This window comes from Rana temporaria, chromosome 7, assembly GCF_905171775.1.
Source record: "Rana temporaria chromosome 7, aRanTem1.1, whole genome shotgun sequence".
Classification (NCBI taxonomy): Eukaryota; Metazoa; Chordata; class Amphibia; order Anura; family Ranidae; genus Rana; species Rana temporaria.
The window spans coordinates 172,414,865-172,440,430 of NC_053495.1; the positions used below are offsets into that span (position 1 = coordinate 172,414,865).

The 25,566-nt window shown below is 42.3% G+C and overlaps 1 protein-coding gene across 4 annotated transcripts in view; it reads right to left on the bottom strand.

Moving 5' to 3' along the window:
* The window catches only part of ZFYVE9 (zinc finger FYVE-type containing 9), a 103,817-nt gene that overhangs the window by 22,295 nt on the left and 55,956 nt on the right, over nucleotides 1-25,566 (bottom strand). The window contains exons 3-11 of one of the 4 annotated variants that reach the window (XM_040360477.1): nucleotides 23,433-25,285; nucleotides 21,228-21,327; nucleotides 18,468-18,644; nucleotides 14,843-15,003; nucleotides 13,121-13,232; nucleotides 10,328-10,450; nucleotides 6,262-6,417; nucleotides 4,621-4,845; nucleotides 244-326 (exon numbers count right to left, since the gene is read on the bottom strand). In XM_040360477.1, coding sequence (XP_040216411.1) covers nucleotides 244-326; nucleotides 4,621-4,845; nucleotides 6,262-6,417; nucleotides 10,328-10,450; nucleotides 13,121-13,232; nucleotides 14,843-15,003; nucleotides 18,468-18,644; nucleotides 21,228-21,327; nucleotides 23,433-25,285 — 2,990 coding nt within the window. Of the gene's footprint in view, nucleotides 1-207; nucleotides 327-4,620; nucleotides 4,846-6,261; nucleotides 6,418-10,327; nucleotides 10,451-13,120; nucleotides 13,233-14,842; nucleotides 15,004-18,467; nucleotides 18,645-21,227; nucleotides 21,328-23,432; nucleotides 25,286-25,566 lie in introns of all 4 variants that reach the window. The other 3 variants (XM_040360476.1, XM_040360480.1, XM_040360478.1) reach the window with 3 other exon arrangements.

Here is a 25,566-nt window from a genome sequence, read left to right on the forward strand (position 1 = left end):
AGACGGGCCTTCATGCAAAGCACGTCTCCCAGCTTTCTCTGCTGTACCCATTTATATCCTGTATACTGCCAATCCAGCAACGGCTAGTGTTGGAATCACAAATGACATGCAACAATCCCTCTGTATGCAGGGTTAGTGTAAGAGAGTAAACGGAAATTAGGGGAGAGCAAAAAGGAGAAAAGAAAGCAGAGGTGGATGTCATATTACTTCAGGCTGAAGACAGACTGGTGTGTGGACACTCACAGCCAGGACATTGATGATTGTGTGGCCGGTCTCTCCAAACAGAGGCTTTCTGAATCTGACACTGAACAGCGGACATGGATACACTAAGTGGAAACAGAAGACAATCTATAAGGACACACCCTGTCTGGTAATGATTCTAGTCATACTAAGCAATATAAGAGTGCCTAAGCCTTGTTCACACAGCTGTTCTGTGCATTCCCATGTAGGCAGTCGCATTCATGTCAGATGGGATGCAGTGGCTGCACAGACACAACTGCTGATCCCAAGCTGACAGCCATGTGAGTGCACAGCTCTCAAAACTGACTGTAGGCTTTATTTACTAAAACTGGAGTGTGCAAAATCTGGCACGGCTGTGCATGGTAGCCAATCAGCATCTAACTTCAGTTTATTCAATTAAGCATTGACCAAAAAAAAAAATAGAAGGCGATAGGTTTCTTTGCAGAGCTGCACCAGATTTTGCACGCTCTAGTTTTGATTATGGCTGTCAAACTAGGACCAGCCGTGTTTGTGCAGCCATTGTGTCCCAAATGATATACTGTATTTATAGGCGTATAACACTCACTTTTTTACCCTGAAAATAGAGGGTAAACTGTGCCTGCATGTTATACGCAAGGGACTCTGCAAAGTTTTTTCCTAAAACTTCCTTCTTAAAGTTAGGGTGCGTGTTATATGCCTGTGCGTGTTATACGCCGATAAATACGGTAAATGGGACTGCCTACATGGGGATGCATGCAACACCTGTGCATCCCAATGTGGGCAAACGCAGCCCTTGCATGAGTGTACACTAGGGATGAGCTCCGGCGTGTTTGCGCACTCCACGTGCAGAGCCGGCCAGGAAGTCAGCACTGCGCTAATCACAGGCAGTGAGACATTTCCAGATCTCTGCAGCCGCGCATCGGGACAATGTCTTACTGCCTGTGATTAGCGCAACGCAGCGCCGACTTCCTGGCGTGCTCTGCACGTGGAGTATGCCAATACGCCGGAGCTCATCCCTCGTGTACACTGTAGTATGCCTGTATAAACGAGGCCTAATCGTTCACTGAAGGCTGCTTTGAAACACTAGCAACTTAAAACACGGAGATGGAAAAGAGCCAGCAAAGGTTAAAAAGGTGAAAGCCTGTTCCTACAGTTCCTTACTGATCATAGCTACAATAAAGTGCCTACATTTTCCAGACTTTTACCTGTTAAAAAAAAAAAAAAAAACATACCAGATCAGTACAGTTTAGGTTGCGGACTTTAGCTCAGACCAACATTAATGACTCTTTTAAAGCTCGGAGCTTAATTACATCTACTGAGCAATGACTACTTCCAATTTTACACAGTATTTTAGGGATTTCAGAAACATATATAAAAAAAAAAAAAAAAAAAGAAGAAGAAAAAAAAAAGGGGGGGGGGAGTGGATTCTTGCGGCTTCAATCATAGGTGGTTACAGACAGCTGGGGCAAGGAAGCCTGTACAAAGCAATGACAGGCTAATAGGCGCTGTGGCTGTCTGCATGTATCCACATATCCAGCAATTACAGTTGTGCTTATAAGTTTACATACCCTGGCAGAATTTATGATTTCTTGGCCATTTTTCAGAGAATATTAATGATAACACAAAAATGTTTCTTTCACTCATGGTTAGTGTTTGGCTGAAGCCATTTATTATCAAATCAACTGTGTTTACGCCTTTTAAATCATAATCGCAACAGAAACTACTCAAATGACCCTGATCAAAAGTTTACAAACCTCAGTTCTTAAAACTGTGTATTGCCCCCTATAACATCAATGACAGCTTGAAATATTTTGTGGATGAGGCTTTTTATCTTCTCAGATGGTAAAGATGCCCATTCCTCTTGGCAAAAAGCCTCCAGTTCCTGTTCATTCTCTGGCTGTCTTGCATGAACGCCACGTCTGAGATCTCCCCAGAGTGGCTAAAAGATATTGAGGTCAGGAGACTGAGGTGGCCACTCCAGAACCTTCACTTTATTCTGCTGTGACCAATGACAGGTCGACTTGGCCTTGTGTTTTGGATCATTGTCATGTTGGAATGTCCAAGTACTTCCACTGCGCAGCTTCCTGGCTGATGAATGCAAATGTTCCTCCAGTATTTTTTGATAACATACTACATTCATCTTGCCATCAATTTTGACCAAATTTCCTGTGCCTTTGTAGCTCACACATCTCCAAACCATCAGCTATCCACCTTCGTGTTTCACAGTAGGAATAGTGTACCTTTCAAAAAAACCTCCTCCACATCCCGAAGTCCTGCTACAAATCGACTACGGCTATGGAACGCTCTACCCACAAACATCCACATGGAAGAAAACCATTGAGCCTTCAGGAAAGAACTTAAGACCCACCTCTTCTGAAGGATCAGGACGACACTGGAGGGAAATAAGCGCCTTGGAGGGAAATAAGCGCCTTGAGGCGATTTAGTTCACATTTGTAGCGCTATACAAGTTATTCACTCACTCATAGGCCTTGTTGACTTCTCCCCAAATGTAGGGTTTATGGTTGTGGTCAAAAATCAACATTGTGGTCTCATCACTCCAAATTACTTTGTGCCAGAAGGTTTGAGACTGGTCTCTGTGCTGTTTGGCGTATTGTAAGCGGGATACTTTGTGGCATTTGCGTAGTAATAGCTTTCTTCTGGTGACTCTACCAAGCAGTCCATCTTTCTTCAAGTGCCTCCTTATTGTGCATCTTGAAACGGCCACACAACATGTTTTCAGAAAGTCCTGTATTTCACCTGAAGTTATTTGTGGGTTTTTATTCACATCCCGAACAATTTTCCTGGCAGTTGTGGCTGAAATTTTAGTTGGTCTACCTGACCGTGGTTTGGTTTCAACAGAACCCCTCATTTTCAACTTCTTGATTAGAGTTTGAACACTGCTGATTGGTATTCTCAATTCCTTGGATATCTTTTTACATTCCTTTCCTATTTTATACAGTTTAACTACATTGTCCCATCGATCCTCTGACACTTATTTTGCTTTCCCCATGACGCAAAATCCAGAAACGTCAGTGCAGCACTATATGCATAGGTTTGCACAGCCTATTGCATGAGGGTGTGCACCCCAAAGCTCAAACATATATGTGTAAGAACGAGTCAGTGGCACAATAGATAGTGTAGGGCAGAGATTGGAGTCAGTAGGGCAGTGGACGGTGTCAGTAGTTTTTATTTTTATAATTGAATTTCTTATTATTTTTTAAAATGTAATTATTTTTTAAATTATTTTTTTTTTGACAATTTTTTTAGGAGCCCATTAGAGAGCTTTGGTGAAATATAAGGGGTCTAAACTAGGGGGAATCTGTGCCACACGAAGTGATGAGGGTGTGCCTAGGCACACCCTGTGTGCACACCTATGACTAGATGAAAATGCAAGGGTCTGTCAGGAGTCCAGAAACTTACTGACTTTTTATACACACACACTAATTACAAGCAAACAGATCACAGGTGAGGGTGGTTACCTTTAATAGCCATTCAAACCCCTTTGTGTCAACTTATGTGCATGTTATCAGGCCAAAATCACCAGGGTATGTAAACTTTTGATCAGTCATTTGGGTTGTTTCTGTTGCCATTATGATTTAAAAAGAGTAAACACAGTTGATTGATAATAAATGACTTCAGCCAAACACTAACCATGAGTGAAAAATGTTTTTGTGTTATCATTCTTATTCTCTGAAAAATGGCCAAGAAATCATAAATTCTGCCAGGGTATGTAAACTTATGAGCACAACTGTACATGCAGATGACTCAGCAGATTCTTGCTGCAGGAATCCACTCTGTCTGGATCTTATAGGATGTGTAAATGACCTCAAAGGGGTTCAATGATCACAGCATACCCTTTCACTTTACAACATTAACATTGCAATAGCAATATAAACAATAATTATTAATGACTTTCCGATATAAGCTTACTTGAAAAATCTCCTATCATGTTGTGAGTGCTGCTTGTCTGCTGACCATCTCTTTTCGCCAATTTTCATCTGCTGTTTACGTTCCATTTTAAAGGACAACATAACCAATGGTACCTTGCTGCCTACAATCAGTGCTTCCTATATCTCCTCCTCTCAGCACCTCTGTAGCTTAGAAGGCAGGATCTGAGAAATGTGTGACACAGCAGTGCCTACTTACAGGGCATTGTGGATATGTGTAGCAGAACTGTGTAGGGATCTACGTAAAGTTAACAAACGCCAACATTGTACAGATTAATTGGAGTAGGCTAGAAATAATTTATATACAATGTGGAAATGAATATATCATTTTACATTGGACCACAAATACGGTTTAAAAGGTGACGACCTGTAATAAGAGGTTGATCCAGAAGATTTTACAGGCCTACCAGAAAGCTACATGATGAGTCTTTCCACAATATATTTAGGTACTCACATCTATACTCCGCTCCCAAACGCAGCATAAGACGCATGGGAAAAACCTTGGCCCATGGTGTCTCCCACTTCTGGATGAGGATTCCAAAAAGGTAGGGCTGAGCAGGGAGAACCAAATCTTGCAAAGACTGATACGTGGGTGTCACATACAGGAATCCTCCATGTTCCTTGCTGCCCAGGAAACTCTGGCTCACAAAAGAGTGTCCCAAGCTCCCCACCATGTTACCTAGTATGAAAGAGACAAATTTAAAAGTGAAAGTACTTGAAGTACTGGTGGGTGGTAAAAACAAGGTGCAGGTTTTAGAAGGCCAATCAATGACTGTAGTGACAAGGAATAGTTGTATAATGTGAATTAAGAGGATTACTTGATGGAGCTTACAATCTAACATGCACCAGAAAGCAAACACACACATCTGTAAACTTTTCACTGTGGCTGAAACCTAAATCACCTGGTGTAAACATGGGGAAACATACAAACTCTCTGCAGGTACTATTCCGGCACTGAACTCAGTGTTGTAAGGCCACAGAGTAAATTACTAAGCAGCCTTTAACCATTTAAACCCCGGACCATATTGCTGGTCAAAGACCAGAGCACTTTTTGCGATTCGGCACTGCGTCGCTTTAACTGACAATTGCGCGGTCGTGCGACGTGGCTCCCAAACAAAATTGGCGTCCTTTTTTCCCCACAAATGGAGATTTCCTTTGGTGGTATTTGATCACCTCTGCGGTTTTTAGTTTTTGCGCTATAAACAAAAATAGAGCAACAATTTTGAAAAAAAAATTATATTTTTTACTTTTTGCTATAATAAATACTGTTTTAACACAGTGTACCATGTATACAATGTGCCTAAACCTGATGGGTTTTAAAGTCTAACAAATTCAGAATTCTCACCAGTTCTCATGTTCTTTATTGTTATGATTAACCGTAATTACCCTACAAGTTAGGCGGTATTAAACCCAAAACCAAAAATGTATTATACTGCAGCTTACCAATCACTAGATGTGGTGGCTGCATCAGTTTTCTTTTCTTTGGCTTTTTCCCCCTCGGTTTTCACCCGGTGATCTGACCAGGTAACAAACCTCCTGTATTAGTGAGACACAACTCTGGATGAATGAGAACAGGAGGCACAGCAGGCGGCAGCATCGTCTGTCTGGGAAGGGGGGTTGGGGAGGGGAGTGTTGAATGTATTAGGAGACTTAGAACCACTAACAAATTGAAGCCAAACTCCAGCTCACATGTTATAATCAGTTACAGTAAACAGTTCTTTTCCTTTTGGGATAAAGGTCTTGTATGAATAAATAAAAGTGGATCATTGTGTAAGCGTCCTGTCAGTGTTAAGTGGTTTGTCTCATCCGCGTAAACGGGATCATTCTGCAGGAGAGCTTGTGCTTTTAAAAAACCAACAGACTTGCTGGATGGCTCACCAGATAAAAATAAAAGAAAGAACATCTAAATAGGAAACTAATGCAGCCATCACATCTAATACTACTTTAGTGTAACAAAGTCCAGTGTAGCAAAAATTTAAGGGGCAGGACTTTTTAGAATATTAAAATACAGAGTACAATACATTGCATTGTCTGATTTTCAGGAATCAGAGAGACCAGCGCCTAGTAAACCTAGTCACATAAATCCCCATCTTACCTGCCAAAGCTTCTTTGTAGAGCTCCACAAAGTGGCTGAAGATGTCTCTAGGCAAGCATTTTTCATCAGGCAAACACTGCAGCAGGATGACTATCTCTGCCTGGCCAACCGCATGCATGCCTTTCGTGGTGAAACACCAACACTTCCTGTTCACATCTGCAGAAAGAAAAAAGACTGAGCACTTATTGGAACCCGTTCATCTCTCTGTAGACATACATGGGATATTTACTGTGGTGAAGTATACGCTGCATACCTAGTGTTATAACAATCATCTGTACCAAGCAGTTATCATTTACCCTATGTCATTAGTATTATCTTTTTTTGGAGAAAAATCGAATAGCTGCTACATGAGTTACAGCCAATGAAAATACAACTTCACATTTTAATAATAATGTCTAGGTCAAATTTAAACGAGAAGTATGGATTAAAGTGGAGGTTCACCCAAAAACCTTTTTTTTTAACATTAGATTGAGGCTTGTTTTGTGAAGGGGAATCGGGTGTTTTTTTTTTAAATAGAAGCCGTACTTACCGTTTTAGAGAGCGATCTTCTCCGCCGCTTCCGGATATGGGCTGCGGGACTGGGACTGGGTTCCTATTTGATTGACAGTTTTCCGACGGTCGCATACATCGCGTCACGATTTTCCGAAAGTAGCCGAACGTCGGTGCGCAGGCGCCGTATAGAGCCGCACCGACGTTCGGCTTCTTTCGGTTACTCGTGACGCGATGTATGCGACCGTCGGAAGCCTGTCGGAAGACTGTCAATCAAATAGGAACGCCCAGTCCCGAAGATCATACCCGGAAGCGGCGGAGAAGATCTATCTCTAAAACGGTAAGTACTGCTTCGATTTAAAAAAAAAACCACCCGATTCCCTGTGACAAAACGAGCCTCAATCTAATGTTAAAAAAAAAATTTCGGGTGAACTCCCGCTTTAACAAAATAAATAAATAAAATCTTATGTTCCTCTAGGTGGGTGAAAACTGAGCGATCAAACACCACTGATCGCTCAGTTCCACCCTCCACTCGGAGTAGAGAGCGGTGACTGCCAGTCGAAGGGCACCAGAAACAAAATTATAGACCTGCACAAGGCTGGGAAAACTGAATTTGCAATAGGCAAGCAGCTTGGTGTGAGGAAATCAACTGTGGGATCAATAATTAGAAAATGGAAGACATACAAGACCACTGATAATCTCCCTCGATCTGGGGCTCCACACAAGATCTCACCCCGTGGGATCAAAATGATCACAAGAACGGTGAGCAAAAATCCCAGAACCACACGGGGGGACCTAGTGAATGACCTGCAGAGAGCTGGAACCAAGATAACAAAGGCTACCATCAGTAACACACTACGCCGCCAGGGACTCAGATTCTGCAGTGCCAGACGTGTCCCCCTGCTTAAGCCAGTACATGTCTGGGCCCGTCTGAGGTTTGCTAGAGAGCATTTGGATGATCCAGAAGAGGATTGGGAGAATGTCATATGGTCAGATGAAACCAAAGTAGAACTGTTTGGTAGAAACACAACTCGTCGTGTTTGGAGGAGAAAGAATGCCGAGTTGCAACCAATGACCACCATACCTACTGTGAAGCATGGGGGTGGCAACATCATGCTTTGGAGCGGTTTCTCTGCAAAGGGAACATGACGAATGATCCGTGTACATGAAAGAATGAATGGGGCCATGTATCGTGAGATTTTGAGTACAAACCTCTTCCCATCAGCAAGGGCATTGAAGATGAAACGTGGCTGGGTCTTTCAGCATGACAATGATCCCAAACACACTGCCCAGGCAACGAAGGAGTGGCTACATAAGAAGCATTTCAAGGTCCTGGAGTGGCCTAGCCAGTCTCCAGATCTCAACCCCATAGAAAACCTTTGGAGGGAGTTGAAAGCCTGTGTTGCCCAGCGACAGCCCCAAAAAATCACTGCTCTAGAGGAGATCTGCATGGAGGAATGGGCCAACATACCAGTAACAGTGTGTGACAACCTTGTGAAGACTACCAGAAAACGTTTGACCTCCGTCATTGTCAACAAAGGATAGATAACAAAGTATTGAGATTAACTTTTGATATTGACCAAATACTTATTTTCCACCATAATTTGCAAATAAATTCTTTCCAAATCAGACAATGTGATTGTCTGGATTTGTTTCCACATTTTGCCTCTCATAGTTGAGATATACCTATGATGACAATTACAGGCCTCTCTCATCTTTTTAAGTGGGAGAACTTGCACAATTGGTGGCTGACTAAATACTTTTTTGCCCCCTTGTATACGACGCATAAAGGTTTCTCTTTTTAGGTACTTCCCGTTACAGTTACAATGAACTTGTCCCTGTCTCCCAATTGTGCTCCTGTGAATGCACATTTCAAAGAAAATGACAAGAAAAGTTAAATCTAAGGGTGCTTTGTATACACATACATTTGGTTATATGTCTTGTTGTGGATACAGTGCTATTTAAGGTTTTTCAATGTAAGCTTTTGGACTGTACCCAGAATGCTGAATTTTCTATAACTGTCAATTTTAGTTCAGTACAGTACAGTATTAAAGCATATTTCGAGGCAAAATAAAACCAAACAAAAAATGCAGTACATCTCTCTAATAGATGTACCTTTGCATGTGTTTTATTATTTAAAGAACCTACAAGTACAGCAACATACCTCTAGATCTGCTGGAAATGCACTTGGCTCCTAAAGTTACTTTAAACCAAAATAACAAACATGTCATACTTACCTGCTCTGTACAGCTATTTTGAGCAGCCCCTATCCTTTTTTGGGGTCCCTTAGTTTTTACCTTAATGCATACAATGTATTAAGGTAAAAAACCTCTAAGGGTCAGCTTCTGTCAAACACATTAATCTAAAATTCGTCCAATCCCCGACAGCTTTAGGGTTTACATACACTTTAACCACTTAAGGTCCGGACCATTATGCAGGTAAAGGACCTGGCCAGTTTTTGGGATTCGGCACTGCGTCGCTTTAACTGACAATTGTGCGGTCGTGTGATGTGGCTCCCAAACAAAATTGGCATCCTTTTTTTCCCACAAATAGAGCTTTCTTTTGGTGGCATTTGTTTTTATTTTTTGCGCTATAAACAAAAATAGAGCGACAATTTTGAAAAAAAAACAATATTTTTTACTTTTTGCTATAATAAATACCCCCAAAAAAAGATATAAAAAAACATTTTAGACCGATACGTATTCCTCTACATATTTTTGGTAAAAAAAAAAAAATCGCAATAAGCGTTCAACGATTGGTTTGCGCAAAATTTATAGCGTTTACAAAATAGGGGATAGTTTTATGGCATTTTAATTAATATATATATTTTTTTACTACTAATGGCGGCGATCAGCGATTTTTTTTCGTGACTGCGACATTATGACGGACACATTGGACAATTTTGACACATTTTTGTGACCATTGTCATTTTCACAGCAAAAAGTGCTATAAAAATGCATTGTTTACTGTGAAAATGACAATTGCAGTTTAGGAGTTAACCACTAGGGGGCGCTGAAGGGGTTATGTATGACCTCATATGTGTTTCTAACTGTAGGGGGGCGGGGCTGGACGTGTGACTTCACTGATCGCCTTTCCCTATATATCAGGGAACAGACGATCAGTGACATTGCCACTGTGAAGAACGGGGAAGGTGTGTTTACACACACACCTCTCCCCGTTCTTCAGCTCCTGTGACCCGATCGCAGGACACCAGCGGCGATCGGGTCCGCGGGTCCTGCGGCCACGGAGCTTCCGACCGGGTCGTGGGCGCGCGACCCACGGCTGGGCACTTAAAGGGGACATACAGGTACATGCCTGTGCCCAGCCGTGCCATTCTGCCGATGTAAATGTGCAGGAGGCGGTCCTTAAGTTGGTAACAAATGCCATGTTTCCCGAATGATTCCACATGCTCCATTCTCCAAACTCTCAAGTAGTTGTGACAAGTGGAAAATGACTCCTAACAAGGAGAGTATGATGAAAGTGACAAAGTTAATGTGCAAAAGTAATAAAAGTATACGGGTTATTTAAACAACTTTAGGGGTGTAAAATTCCACAGACTGAACAACAAAACACGTACAATTCACAATCTTCACCATTGCTAAAAGATTTGCATTTAAGACAAAGACCAAAGGATCCGGACCACCATCCTCCAGCTGCTGCATGACTGACATCTGGGATGGACGCTCCTCAACTGCATAATCTGGGGAAAAAAACATGTGGGGAAATTATTAGTATTGAGCTTTGTATAAACAATGTTTTAAAATAAAATCCAAGGGAAAGTAGAGTGTTTTGTATACATTTTGCTTAATTATGTTCAGGGCTAAAATATATATTTTTTTTATATATTTGTCATTTGCAGACCCCTGGGTGAACTCTAGGGTCCTTCTCCAATGCTTATTAGGTGAGACGTAACCCCTTTGTGAATGCAATACAACTTTACAAGTCCAAACGTAAAATGCCCCCCCCCCCCCCCCCCCTGAAGTCTGTATATGCAGTAAAGCATGCTTGTTATATTCAGTGTGGAACCTAATGGGTCAATCCTCTGCATTGTGTAAAAAGGTCCAGTCTTCTCTGATGCTCCCCTTCATCCATAGTCACAATCTATCTGCTGATAGAAAAGAGGCTAGGGGGCAAGCTGCACATGCTCAGTTTGGTGTATTGCTAGAGAGTTTTTTTTTCTTGGGGGAGTGCATGTGATCAGCACAAGGCCAATCAGCACTGTCCAGACAGGGGTCCTGCAGCCTTATAGGAAAAGCTTTAACCAGACAATGATAGAAGTCACATGACTGCTCTAACTGCTAATGAAAAAAAGGTATTTAGCAGTTTATATTTACTAAAACGACTGCATTTCCATGTTCTGTGGGAGACCAGACATAGGTTTAGAAACACTTTAAGAACCAAACAACAAAGTAATAGGGTAAAATAAAACAATGGAATTAAAGAGTGTAACTAAAACTAGCAAAAACACATAAAGCACATCAAACCAGCAGAGCTGTCAAACTATTCTCAGTATCTCCATGAAAAACACTACAGTATAACAAATAAACATTAGAAAACTGGTTCTGCATGTGACAACTGCTTATACAAACAAGTTTTCAAACACACAGTGTAGAGGCAAATGTCAGAAGCAAGTGAACCATCCTTAAAGGGGTTGTAAAGGTAAAAAAATGTTTCCCCAGGAGGAGGGAACGGCTTGCCCCATTAGCATTCAAGGCTTATATTCTGTGGATATGAGGTGAGAGTGCTGTGAGCACTGAGGTGTTGGTGGCTGTGCATAGACTCTCTGGAAACTATACTAAGGAATTTATTGGATCTGTATATTGAAGGACTGCATATTGATCACATTGCTAATATTTGGATTTCAGCCACTGTTAGACTTTATCACTGTTATTAGTAGATTGGGAATTTATTAATTTAGGATTATTGATTTTCAGTCACTATTGTAAGATTTTTGTTCACATTTATATTACATTGTTTATTCAAATTACAGAGGATGGAATAGCGCACAATCATTCATTTATTTATGCACGTGTATTTGTGAAATCACTAGGTTTTGCAACAATTATTGGTATCCAATTAGGATTATTGATAACACAGATCACATAGGACCGCAGAGGACCACTATACCATATTCACAGCTCTGCATGGATTTTTCCTTTTTCTGCCTAAGTGGAGATGGGGTGTGTGTCTTTCCTCCAATCAGCTGTCTCACAATGTATGGCAAGAATCCACACCCACTGGTGAAATCAGGAAGAGAAAATTCTAACAGGATGTGAACTTTCTAAACAGTATATAAAGCTGAAGACAGCAAATATACATGTAAAATGTATGTAGGGAGATTTGTTTCATTTTTGAGTTTTATTTGAGGCTGTTCACTTCACTGTGTATATGTGGGGGTTTACATCCACTTTAACATTGAGTGGCCACTGTGAAGCATATGCTTCAGTGTAATTCTCCCTGCTTGTTTAATGCTGTGTGTGTGTGTTAGAGGGAAGGTGATTTCAGGTGTGACTCACTCCTCTGCTAACAGGCTGATTGAAATGTTAATGACTCTTCCTCAGCCAGTCCTATTTCAAAGGGTAATTGATCTAGTGTGTTGTGTGATGGAGACCTGTGTTTACTGTTTACTGTGATTAGAAGTGGCTCGTGTTAATTATTCTGATTGCTTCATTGTGGTAATTATCTCTTCTATATGCGGGGCCAGGCTGTCTAGATAACGTATTCTGTACAACTAGTAATAACCTTCACTGATGTCATTATCTAAAGAAATGTGTCTGTCAGGGTCGACTCCGAAGTGTCTGCCTATAATCTGTATGGAAGCCCCCACTGTGTGAGGGGCGGAGATTGTCATTGTAACAGTTTGGTAAATTACATATAAGCTGTGTGTTGTACCATTAAAGTCTGTCTTGTTCCAGCAGTAAGATTGGGCTCATGTGTGGCTTATTGGGCGATTCAAGGAATATTCCTCCTCGTGGAATATTGGGGTGATTTGCTTTTATGGGAAGAAGGGAATGCTTGACGGGGATATTCTAATTCCGTCACAGCCACATATATGCATCCAGAGGTAAAGTTTACTGCACGCTCCCAGAACAGTGACTAAAATGTTCTGGAAAGTTCCCGATGCACTTTACCATCGTAACGCCCCCCTCCACCTCAGTGGCATTTGGGTTCTTTTAAAGGGCTAGGGGGTGGATAAGGGGAGGGGTTCAAGTAGCACAAGGTAAACTACAAATGTGATAGGGGAGGAACCCATGGCAAGAATGAATTTGTTGAAGTCAGACAGGTGAACAGTGATTTTTAATTGGCTATAATGTGCAAGTTTGTGGGTATAAATCTGAACACTGCAAAAATAAAAAAAAATAAAAAATACCTCCTTTGACTCCAGTGGAGATGAGGATAGGGGGAAGACCATCCTCTGGGATAAGGTTCATTGCACTGCCCACCTGTGTTATACTGCCACAGAATCCAGATATATTCTCAGCCTGCATGTAAACACAAAGATGAAATACAGAATCATTTGTTATTTAGCCAAAAACAGAAATACATTAACAATGTTGACAATTGTATTAATTTATCCCACATCCAATATATGTTGTAAAAGTAAAATAAATAAATAAATCAATGGCTTTACTCAATCGTGAAAAAAGTCATCATGAAAGGAAAGCAAACTTAAAGTGTATGTATAGTAATTATATTTAGTTTTGGAAAGAGTAGGGAATGATTTAGACCCCAACGAGATCTCCACTGCCTGTCCCAAAGAAAAAGTAGGAAACAAGAGGAGATCACTACAAAGAAAATATTTCCTCTCAGTGGTCATGGAATAGATTTTCACGTTCCAAGATATTTCCCTCACACTCGTTCTTGTCACAATTCACAGATCTTGGATTTTCCAACATTTTCTGTACTGTACCATGGCAGCAAATGGTTAGGAAAAACCTGCCAAGCAGTAATACAGTTCTGACAAAACTTTTTAAAGGGAGTGGAACGAATTAGCACCTCTATCAAGATTTTACTGCTTGTCCAAGTCCCCACTTCACTGTCCTGTTGAGCAGAGTTACAGGGTAAGAAGGTGAGGAAAACTTCCCCAATGTGGATGAAAACAAGAAAAGCCTACAGAAGTTCTAACCCTTCTTTATTAGTGACTGAGTCCCTATTTGAGCCTCCCTTCATTCCCTGTTTCTGTAACTACTTCACCAAGTGTGAAGTTAGGGATAATCTTCCTCAAAGAAGACAGATTCCACACTCAAAAAAAATATTTACATTTCCTTTTAAAAGAGACGTTTGTTTTTAGGGTGGGAACATGTAACATGTTCACAATGCTGCAGCCACTGCCCAACCCCCCCTGACATCAGTACGGGGAGAAGTTCCCTGTACAAGATGTCTGCTTTTGAAATCAGAGCGGCCGTGCAGGACTCCACCCACACGGCCGCATCATTCATACACAGAGCCCTGCGCATGAATGACCTAAAAGTCCCGGCAACCTTTGTGGATGTTGGCTTGTAGTTCTCAATAAACTACCACGGCGCTGTGGAACGCCGAGGTAGTTCATTGATTCTTCCTGTCCGTGTATCTGCTTGCCTGTATGGGCGCACAGATACACTGACAAGTCTGCAGGAGACCTGCACAGGACCAGCGATCTGCTGTACCCTGCTTGTGTTAGGCTTTACAGGCTCGAAAAAAGAAAAAGAAATGCACATTTATTTACCTGCACTTTTTTTTTTTAAGAAATGCCAAAAAAAAAGAAAGTGAACTTAACCTTTAATGTCACACTGGGATTTCCACTGACAACTATAGTCTCTGTACACTAAAAAAACATGCTTCCTTCAGGGATTAATTGTCATACAAGAAGTTTTAGATGTGTTCCAATCTTCCTGTTGCACAGTAGCAGACAAGCATTTACTTACACATCCTCTACATACAACTATAATTTCCAAGTAACTGGAGAACCCAATAGTTATTCAGGGAGGCATAAGAAGTGGAAACCCTATGTGCACACCCAAGTACAGCATAGTTTGTATTTTGAACATGCAACCCATCACTGGTATGTTAGCTGGACACACTACTCTTGCACCTGCCACACACTTCAACCTGCCTCTAAAGTAGGGGAGTTGCTTGGGGTGGATTTGTTGGCATCATTTTCATCTGTCAAGTTTCCAGCAGGTGCTGCATTTGCTTTCCCTCCGTCTGCGGCCTCTCCATTAGGTAGGATACCATCAGCAAACCAGACTCGCCTTTGCTCTCTGGACTGTGACCCTACAAAAACGATATGACAGTGTTTATTTTTATCTTTCACCTGCAAGGATAAAATTCCATTACACAGTGGACCTCGAATCTTGTTACAGCCGAAATCCAGAAATTCAGTCACTTTATAAAATTAGCTGGCTTACTATGGGTTAGGTCTAATGAGGCGCTTGCCACCTCCTGGACCTCTGTTATTTACAATTGACAGTTTTACTATGCACCGGGAGTACAGCTATCATCATACTCCCGACACGCTAACAGGAGAGACGCCATCTTCTCATGAATGAATGAATGAATGAAAAACTTATAAAGCGCGGCGCATGCGAACTGAATCGCTTCTGGGCGCTAGTTGTTCGTGTCTCATGACATCAAAAGAGCAGAGTTTTGATCTGTCTTCTGAAAGTCAGGTTGTTTTCCTCCAAGCGAATGCTGGTTGGTAAAGCGTTCCATAGTCTAGGACCCTGAAAAGCAAACCTTCATACACAGCATCTCTGCTCACCCCTCCCCTCTGCTGTCCATTCACAGGAACCTTTGTATTTTGTAAATTAGTTCACATAATACAAAACGCTCTGTGATTGGGCAGGAGAGGAGGGGCAGGCATAGAGGCTACATGCAACTCTGCACCTGCTGAAGCAGAAACAAGAAGTTCCAGTGATGGAGCACCAGACGTATAGTGATAGCTGTACTCCTGGCACTCAGTAAAAATGTAAACTGTAAAGTAAAATAAGTACACAAGGTGGCATGCACCTCATTGGACTTAACCCATAATAATCCAGCAAGTTTTACAAAGTGGTTGAATTCCTGGAGTTCAGCTTTAAATCTATATAAAATAACATAAACCAATGCAGGTATGTGTTAATTGAAAAATTTGACTATTGTTAAATGCATCTATTGTAATTTTGGATTGGTAACAGCTTCCTTTAATCCCTTGTACATTAGAACTCAGACTGGACAAGAAAGTGGGCCAATTAGGGGTGCTGCATTCACAATGGCTTATAAAGAACCCGCTGATGGGAAGAGAGAGCAGAGAGAGCAGAGAGATGAGCTCAGTCTGTTGTTCCTCTTTTATTGTCCCATTATAGGCTGGGGACAGGGAGGTGACCAAGCTGTAACTGCAGTAGAGAAAAGTCAGGTCATCAAGCTGGTTATATTGTATGACAGAGCTGCACAAGTATCAGGACTGGCTGGACAGAAAGAACGTGTCATTAGTTGCACCTTCATAAAGGTTTTAATGGTATCATGCCAGCTTATCTCGGTGACTGTGAAACAATCATCTAATATCAACGGTTGGTAGAGCTATAAATGCTGATAGAAAAAGAGTTACTCCTGGATAGAAATGCACTGCATGTAAAACCAAACCAACCATAAAATCCTGACAGAAAACAAAGCCTTAGGGCTCATGTATACTGGCAGTCCCTAAACTTGAGTTTAGGATATTTTGGCATTTTTTTGTACATGTAGCCTAAAGTGGTTGTAAACCCTTACAACACACTTTATGCTACAGGTAAGCCTATATTAAAGCGGATCTCCCACCCCAAAAACGTTTTTTTTTTAATGGCTCTTTAAAAGTATAATGACCCGAATTAGCGCTACTCACATGTACTGTCTCCCCCGGCCGCTCCGCTGCTATACAGTGGCAAATAACAACTTATATTCCTCCATCCGGTTCCTGCTCCATTTTAACTGTGGGCATAAGCCCACAGCTCGGCACTTCCTTGTTGCGGTGGATCTGTCTAATGGAGAGATTTCAAATAACCGCCCTCCTTCCATTGTTTAGATCGCGCGTCACTTCCTGCTGGACGAAGTCGCGCAATGTTTCCTCTAACACGGGCCAAATATGATAACAAGGGAGCTATGACACAAGCTCCCAGAAGACACTGCGCGGGACAGGAAAGAATGGAAAACCCGACGGAAACCCGATGTCTGCAGACCGGAAGCCTATCTTGGTTATAAGGTACAGTGAACGTTTTTTTAGATGCACATATCGGATACAGCATTGTTCAGGAGCATTATTAAGTTTGAGATTATGTTTTATTTAGGGTGGAGATCCGCTTTAAGGCTTACCTGTAGCTACCCTGGATATCTCCTAAATCTGAATGGTTTAGGAGATATCCCCCCGTGTCTGCATGTGCCGAAGTCATCGGCATATGCGCACTGAAGCATGCCGCTGGTCAATTAGACGCGCCGTTACCGGCCGCTCCCGCGCGCATGCGGGAGTGACCTTATCGCGGCTCCGGCCAATCACAGGGCCGGAGATGCGATACCCAGAAGTAAGCCTCGGGAGAGAGGTCGCTGCGAGGGCGAGGATGGCTGCGGGTGCTTCGATCTCAGGTAAGTAATTCATAATGAGCTAGTATGCTATGCATACTAGCTCATTATGCTGTCGTCGTGCAGGGTTTTTTTTTTTTTTTTAACCAGGGTTTACAACCACTTTCAAGAGTATTTATGTTAAAGTGGTTTTAAACCCCTTTTTTTTAATAAAAAACAAACATGTCATACTTATCTGCTCTGTGCAATGGTTTTGCACAGAGCAGCCACAATCCTCTTCTTCTGGGGTCCCCTGCCGGCACTCCAGGCTCCTCCTCTTCATTGGGTGCCCACAGGGAAAGCTGCTTTCCCTGGAGTGCCCATGCGCTCATGTACATCGGGGATCAGATTGGGCTTAGGTAATAAAAAAGGGGGGGCTTCAGCACAGGTGGTTTTCCACCTTAATGTATAGAATGCATGAAGGTAAAAAACTTTGAGGCTTTACAACCACTTTCATAGTTAAAATTAGGGATTGACCGATTATTAACTTTTTTAGAAGTATCGGTTACAAAACTGACCGATATTACCGATACTGTTTCAAGGGGTTTTACCGTCGTTTTGCATACAGCTGCATGCATCACCTCGATACCGTTCTTCAGAGCGGACGGTCATCTTTATTGCAACAACCACTGATGAGGCTCAGCAGCCGCTCGGCTGTTATTACAAGCAGCGGGAGGGGACTGCCCCATTTTATTCCCTAGGGTCTCTTCTACAAAAAAACATATACAATGTTTGGGGGTTCTGAGCAATTTTCTTGCAAAATAATTATGGATTTTTATATGTAGGAGCGAAGTGTCAAAATTGGCCTGGGTATTAGGTGGTTAAGCACCTATGCTGGAGAGGGTATACAGGCTGGCTGTACAGCAGAAGTTCTAGACAGTGGAATACAAACAATGATATGGAGTAGTGAAAAGCCTCTGGGGAAAGAATGGAATCTGAGGAAATGACACACCTTCCATGGAGGCTGGAATTACAAGAGCTGCTGGAATGTACTCCCCTCTCAACAAGAAGCAACAAAAACATAATCATCATCATGAACTTTGCTTAAAGTTTTTGTTACCGCTTGTTAGAAAATAATGTGAAATAATGCTAAGATGACTAGTTGCAAGTAAAGTGTATTTTTACAAACGTTCTAAAATGTATTACTTTTGTAGAAGTGGGATCCTCACCTTCAGTTCCCGGATGCTTCAGAACACCCACAGGCACCATAACAGTTGGAGGCGGGGAGCTGAGAGCACCTGATGCCTGGGCCTGCTGCATAGGGGGGATGGTGGAGCAGTACTCCGCAGGGTTGTTTGGGTTTGGGCTCTGCACTGATGCACTGAGCATGTTTTCCCAAGCTTGAGCTGAAATACACAGTGAAAGCAATCAGGAATAAAAAATAAAATAAAAAAAGGATTTACAAAATGTGTGTAGCGCAGGAAAGTCATAAAACCGAAGGTATTCCCATGTCTCATCTCATCAGATATCCCAAAAATAAGGAGGGTTATTCCTCATTTTATTTCTCTAGCTAGATGGACATAGAGTACCTGTTTTATAGTGCAAATATATAGCCTTTTATAAAACAATTTGTTCCAAACTGCATACAGCTGTTTCAGGCTATTTGGCCATCATCAGTGTATTGTATGGAAATCGTGGCTCTATGGAGTATAACAGCAAACCATACAGGATATGAGTGAGGGCTTCTTGACAGATATATATATATATAGAAAGAGATTATATATATATAGATAGATAGATAGATAGATAGATAGATAGATAGATAGATAGATAGATAGATAGATAGATAGAGATATATATATATATATATATATATATATGAGAGAGAGATAAATATAGAGATGTATAGAGAGATATATAAAGATTATATATATAGATCTATATATATATAGATCTATCTATCTATATATAGAGAGAGAGAGAGAGATATATAGAGAGAGATATATAGATTATATATATATATATAAAATCTATATATTTATTTATTTATTTTTACCTTAAAGTGGTTGTAAAGGCAGAAGGTTTTCACCTTACTGCATTCTATATATTAAGATAAAAAACCTTCTGTATGCAGTATCCCCCCTAGAACTTACCTGAGCCCCATCTCTACCCAGCGATGAGCACGAGTGCTTCGGCCCTTCTGGGACTCTCCATCCTGATTTGCCCGAGACACAACAGTGACGCCATTGACCCATGTTGCGGTCATGCAAGTCAGTTAGCCAATCAGGAGAGAGAGGGGGCAGGGTTGAATTGCGTCTCCTTGTCTGAATGGAAACATGGCTCGGGTGCCCCCATAGCAATCTGCTTGGTCTGGGGGCACTCAAAAAGGAGGGAGGGGCCAGATTCACAGAGGAGGGACCTGAGAAGAGAAGGATCCGGGCTGCTCTGTACAAAACCACTGTACAGAGGAGGCAAGTATAACATGTTTATTTTTTTAAAGAGACTTTAGTATCACTTTAATGCATAGAATGCTTAGGCTTTAGAACCTTCACACCATAACCTATATGGGTATACTGCTCTACTTACAAAATAAAATACACTGCACAGTATGTGGAATACGTCCTGAGACAAAATGACAAATATTCTGGGACTTCGCAAATCACTGATAAAGGTGACTTTGCATAATCACACTTGGTAAAGCTCTTTTACATTACATTTGGCCCATGTGTACAGGAGTGCGTTCAGTCCCAAAAGCCAGATACAAGTCCAAAGGAGAACGAAGATTTGCAGTCCAAGGACCTAGACTATGGAACGCTCTACCAACCAGCATCCGACTGGAGGTGAACTACTTAGCCTTCAGAGGGAAAAATCAAAACCCTTCTCTTCTTAAGTGTATTTTGTGCGTGTACTCGAGAGAGGAGCCGGACTGCAGGAGTTGGGAGTAGGCAGGCCTCCCCCAGAGGCAATCTGCCACCTTTCTCCATGCCCCGGGTGGCAATGGTGGGTGTGTCTTCCCACACAGCCCGCCCTACCTGCTCCGCTTTGAAGCCCAACGGGGCAGAGGGACTCCCTATAAGGGAGTGAGAGGATTAGCCCGCTCAACCAGCCCCGTTAGTCCTTCGCCTCTCTTTTTAGAGACCGCGTGGTCAAAGTGCGTGCATGTTAACCCAATTTCGAGTGCGTGTAAGTGTGGTGGTTTTTGTGGGAGGGGGTGGGCGTACTAAGCACAGGCTTACCTCGCATAGCACACCCACCGGGAGCCGGGCTGAGACCACCAAACTCCATTCACATGTAGCCGAGACCGGGATCCGAACCCCTAGCTGCAGAGGTGAATGGCTTGTCAGCGCAGTGCCAATCGTGTTGAGCCACCGCAGCTCCCAAAACTCTTCTCTTCTGAGGGCAAAAAAAGTTTACTCAGGGAATGGATACTAAGCGCCCAGAGGCGATTCAGTTTGCATGTGTTGCGCTATATACGTTTCTCACTCACTCAGTCGGCTTCTGTCGAAGGGAAATTACCAAAAAAGGTCTGCCGATCGGCTCTCGATCTCAGCCAATGACAGGATAGGCAACCCCCTGTCAGAACACAATAGCACAGCAGGAGAGATCGCTGTGATCACCAACATTGAATTGTTAGTACAGTGGCTCCAGCCTGAGCAGTCAGTTTTTTTTTTTCATTCAACCCGCTGGGTTATACGAAAATAGACTAGTATTGTGTACCAGGCTTAGGGCTCAGCAAGCATCACTTTCTAACTGTACAATCTCCTTTAGATCTACCAAAAACTATGTAGTGCAATGGCCTATCCGGATGCAAAGTGATAGTTTAGGGGGGGGGGGGGGGGTCTCATATTACACAGCTTTGGTAAATCTAAAGTAGATCATACAAAGATTCTACAGTCAGATGTGTAACGTAAAAAAAAAAGAAGATTGCAGAAAGTGTTCTACACAGTAGGGTCATCTGTGTGTTCCTGTATAGCAGAGGTTGCACTCACCATTGATGAGCACCGAGTGGCAGATAACACACACTCTGGCCTCCTTCTTATCCATGTATAGTAGCTTGCACTTGAGACTGCAGCAGGCAGCACAGAAAACCTTGAGATGAGAGAAAAATAAAACCAAACTTGGAACTAAATAATTTTTTATTTAACATTTTGCATAGAATAAAAAGGCAAAAGTATAACTCCTGGCAATTTTTTTTTTTTACCATCTGTGTCCCACTGGGGAGAATTATCTTCCCTCCCAGCCCCACAACCAAAACAAAGAAGAAATCTCCCTGTGCCAATAATTGCATGCTAGAGATCCAACATGCTGGTTGTACCCACGTTGAACGATAGATCAACTTGATTTCAATCAACCTGCCCATAAATGGATCGAATATCAGCCGGTCTCTGCTGAAATGGCCAGAAATTCACACCTGTGCGTTGGACACCGCATGCAATCGCACTGCCTTTTGCGAGCCTTTTCGGGGTATTGTTAATCTAACATTGACACCCACATAAGATCGCATGCGATTGCATATCCCTGTCCTATAGGGTCATATTCCCAAATCTAAAGACTGCCCTATACAAGTGTATGAGAGCTCATTGCGCAGACAGCATTGAAGTAAATTGTGGCCTGGAGGTGGCTTTATGCTGAGATAAGTAAACATCTGGATTAGAGCTGCACGATTCTGGCCAAAATGAGAATCACATCTTTTTGCTTAGAATAAAGATCACGATTCTCGCTGCGCAGCGAGATGATACAAAAAAATTGGACTAACTTTACGGTTGAATTTTTTATCAATTCAGTAGCGCGTTTGTCTCAAAAAGTTGCGTTTGACAGATCGCTGTGCATAAATATATATATATATATATATTACACTTATATTAAATTAGTTGGAGTTCCAAGTAATTTCCTAGCAAAAAATACAGATTTAACTTGTAAGCAACAAATGTCAGGAAAAGGTTTAGTCTTTAAGTGGGTTAAACTTCCCTCATTTACAGACCGAAGTTCATTCCTTTGATCTAAAAGGACTAAGTGCTACAATGTATCTCTTTATCTCCACCTAAGCGATGTTGTCAAACTTGGCAGGCTGCCTCAATTTGTTCTTTTTAGACAGCTGTCAGCCGTGAGCAGAGAACTCTGCACTTGTTACATAGAATCTGGAAAATGATTTGTTAAGATGGCGAGGCGGGGATAATCGTGATCCGATTAAATCGTGCAGCTCTAATCTGGATGTGGAATTTCTTGAATTGTTTAGGTTAGGGGTCTAGGAATGGTCCAATGCAGTTAGTTGTTTGTATAAGTGAACTGGTCTTTAAACTAAAAATGCATGACCTATTTTATACCAAGTCTGGGGAAAGTTAAAGTTGAGTGGAATTTTGCTACCGGAGTAACAAGACTACACACAATATACGATATTTGCTTTCCAGCAGTTACTATCTGGGTAACTTATATCAGACTTCCTGTTTCCCTCAAAAACAGTGGAGGGCACAACAATGTATCTCATATGACTTAAAGTGGAGGTTCACCCTAAAAACAAATTTTTAACATAAGAGCCAGCATAGTAAGGGCATATACTTTCGGCAGTTTTTTTTTTTCTCCGTACTTACCTTTATATTCTGATTTGGTCCAGGGCTTCCGCGTTCTGATGACTCCGGGACTGGGCGTTCCTATCCCTGCCTCAGGGTTCTGATGACTGCGGGACTGGGCGTTCCTATCCTTTGGTTCGATGATTGACGGCTTGTGAAACAGGTGACCTGTCGCACAACGCACGTCACCAGATTTCCGGAAATAGCCCAGCTGCGAGTCGGCACTATACGGCGCCGTGTAGAGCTGACTGCGCAGGCGCCGTATAGTGCCGACTCGCAGCTCGTCTATTTCCCGACATCTGGTGACGCGCGTTGTGCGACAGGTCACCCGTTTCACAAGCCGTCAATCATCGAACGTAAGGATAGGAACGCCCAGTCCCGCAGTCATCAGAACCCGGAAGCCCTGGACAAAAACAGAATATAAAAGGTATGTACGAAGAAAAAAAAAAACAGCCGAAAGTAAATGCCCTTACTATGCTGGCTCTGCTAGATGTAATATTACATATTTATTTTTTGGGTGAACCCCCACTTTAAGAGAAGAAAAGTCTAGGAGAGGTACAAAGCTCATAATGAATTTGTCAGACCTGTTAAAACAACATATAAAACAACAATTTTAGTTCCACATACCTTGCCGCATGCTCTGCAGTGATGCCTCCTTTTGGTAAAGGTAAACCTAGCCTCGCACTTCATGCAGTTTGGTGCTTGAGAGTCAGGGACCCAGACTGGAGCCACCTCCCCTAGTGTTGTGAATGGCTTGGAGGTAGAAACTCTATACTGCCTAGCTAGGAGGTCATTATCAGGGCTATCTGGGGACACTGCAAGGCACGGGCTGTGGGGGCCCCTATAATCTCCTAGGAGGTCACCATTTGCATCAGTAACTGGGCTGCGTAGACAAGCTTCTTCATGAAATGCTTCTGAGACCATGTTATCACTCTGATTTGACTTGTTTAACAGGTCATTTTTGTTTTTGGAGCCGCAGCCAGCATTGGGGGGAACCAAGTCAATATTTAATATATCAGATAATGGCTTTGGAATCTGCAGCTTCAGATGAGTTGGCTGCTTTGGACGCGCTCCACCATAGGGGACGCTTAGAGGTTGCATACTGCCAGCCGGTTTTGATGAGGTCTGCCCATGCCCTGGTGCCACCTGGCCACAGAGGCCATGCAGGTGGTTCTTCATTTGGTCTCCACTGATGTTCAGCACAAGTCCACTTGCTTCAAGAGCATCGTCCTCCCTCTGCTGATCGTAAACACTGGTGTAATATTCAGACTTGCACTCTTCAATTTCTTTCTCCTCTGTCACAGAATCTTCTTTTGACGGCAAACTCTTTGGGTTACGAGCTACATTTGGGTTCTGCATTCCATAGGAATCACACCCATTGTACAATGACATGTCTGCAACTGCATCAACATTAGCCAGGCTCCTGTCCTCAGCGCCAACACTAACAGAGCTGTCCAAGAAGACATCATTACTCAATTCTTTGTTTTGATTGCTTCCAAGACAAAGTTCGCTCTTTTCTCGATTCTCTTTAACTTTTGTCGCATTCAAGTCCCCATTGGTTACCAAAGATTCTGAAAAATGCTCCACCACGAGTTTGGGAGATCTATCCTTTTGAACATCATTTAGGACAAGATGATCAACGACTGCTGGACTGACTTCATATGCAAACTCATTAGCAAGCTGGTTTTCTAGAGAAAAAAATAGGGAGGTTTTCTGCTGCATTTCATTGCAAATGGTATCTTCTGTTGCAGCACTAAAGAGATCTAGACTGTCTGGCGGACGGAGATCCTTATTTTCAGTCTGTAAGTTGGGGACAGCAAGTATACTAGAAGAAAGCTGGAGACCATCAGACTCCAGAGAAAACTCAATGGGTGGACTTTTATGGTCTTCAACACCATCATCTGTGAACACACCAACATTTACAGTGTTCTGTCCCTTCATGGTAGCACAAACACTAATTTCATTATCATCCGAGGCATTAAGCACTGTTTTACAGTCAGTACTGTTTTGTGGAGGCTGCTTTGAGTCTAAACCAAGAATCTGGCTGTGTGTGCTTTTAGAGTTATCAAGAGACATACTTGTAGGGCTATTGCAAGGAGATGAGCACATTCTCACATTAGAACCGTTAGTACAGCTACTATTAAGGGTAACATCTCCTAAAATGGACTCCTCTCCACAGTGCACAGTGGTGGTACTGCAAACATTTTCTGGCTGGTCTTTGCGGTCAGCCAGCTGGTCTTCGGCCATGTTGGTACCTTCCGTCACCATGACGGAAAGCTCTGAGGTTAGATGTTTGATCTCTCCGTTGGAACAGGGTGTCTTAGGTGTCAGGCGGGGTGATCGGTCTTTGAGGTGAGCCTCAATATCAATGATCGTCTTGGTGACATTGTCTAATGTCGAGTTATCCGACAGACGGTGGGAAGGTGGATTGAGGATCTGATTCCACTTAGCATCCAGAAGCCTTGGTGAAACAGTTTCATCTGAAAAGAATGGAACCAAATGATAAACTGATGTTTAAATATAGTACTTAAATGCATAGTCCACCCATAAGAACATGTTTTACATTACACTGATATTTAGGGTTTAACATGAAACATGGACGCATTTCCCAAATTTTCACATACCTGAATCGTGCTATGCATTTCCTGGAGTGATGTATTTCTTTACAATTTACAGAGATTGTGCACAGCTCATCCCACACAGTCACATCATCTATTGAGAGGGACATGTGAATCGGAAGATTAAACATCCCCATCTGCAA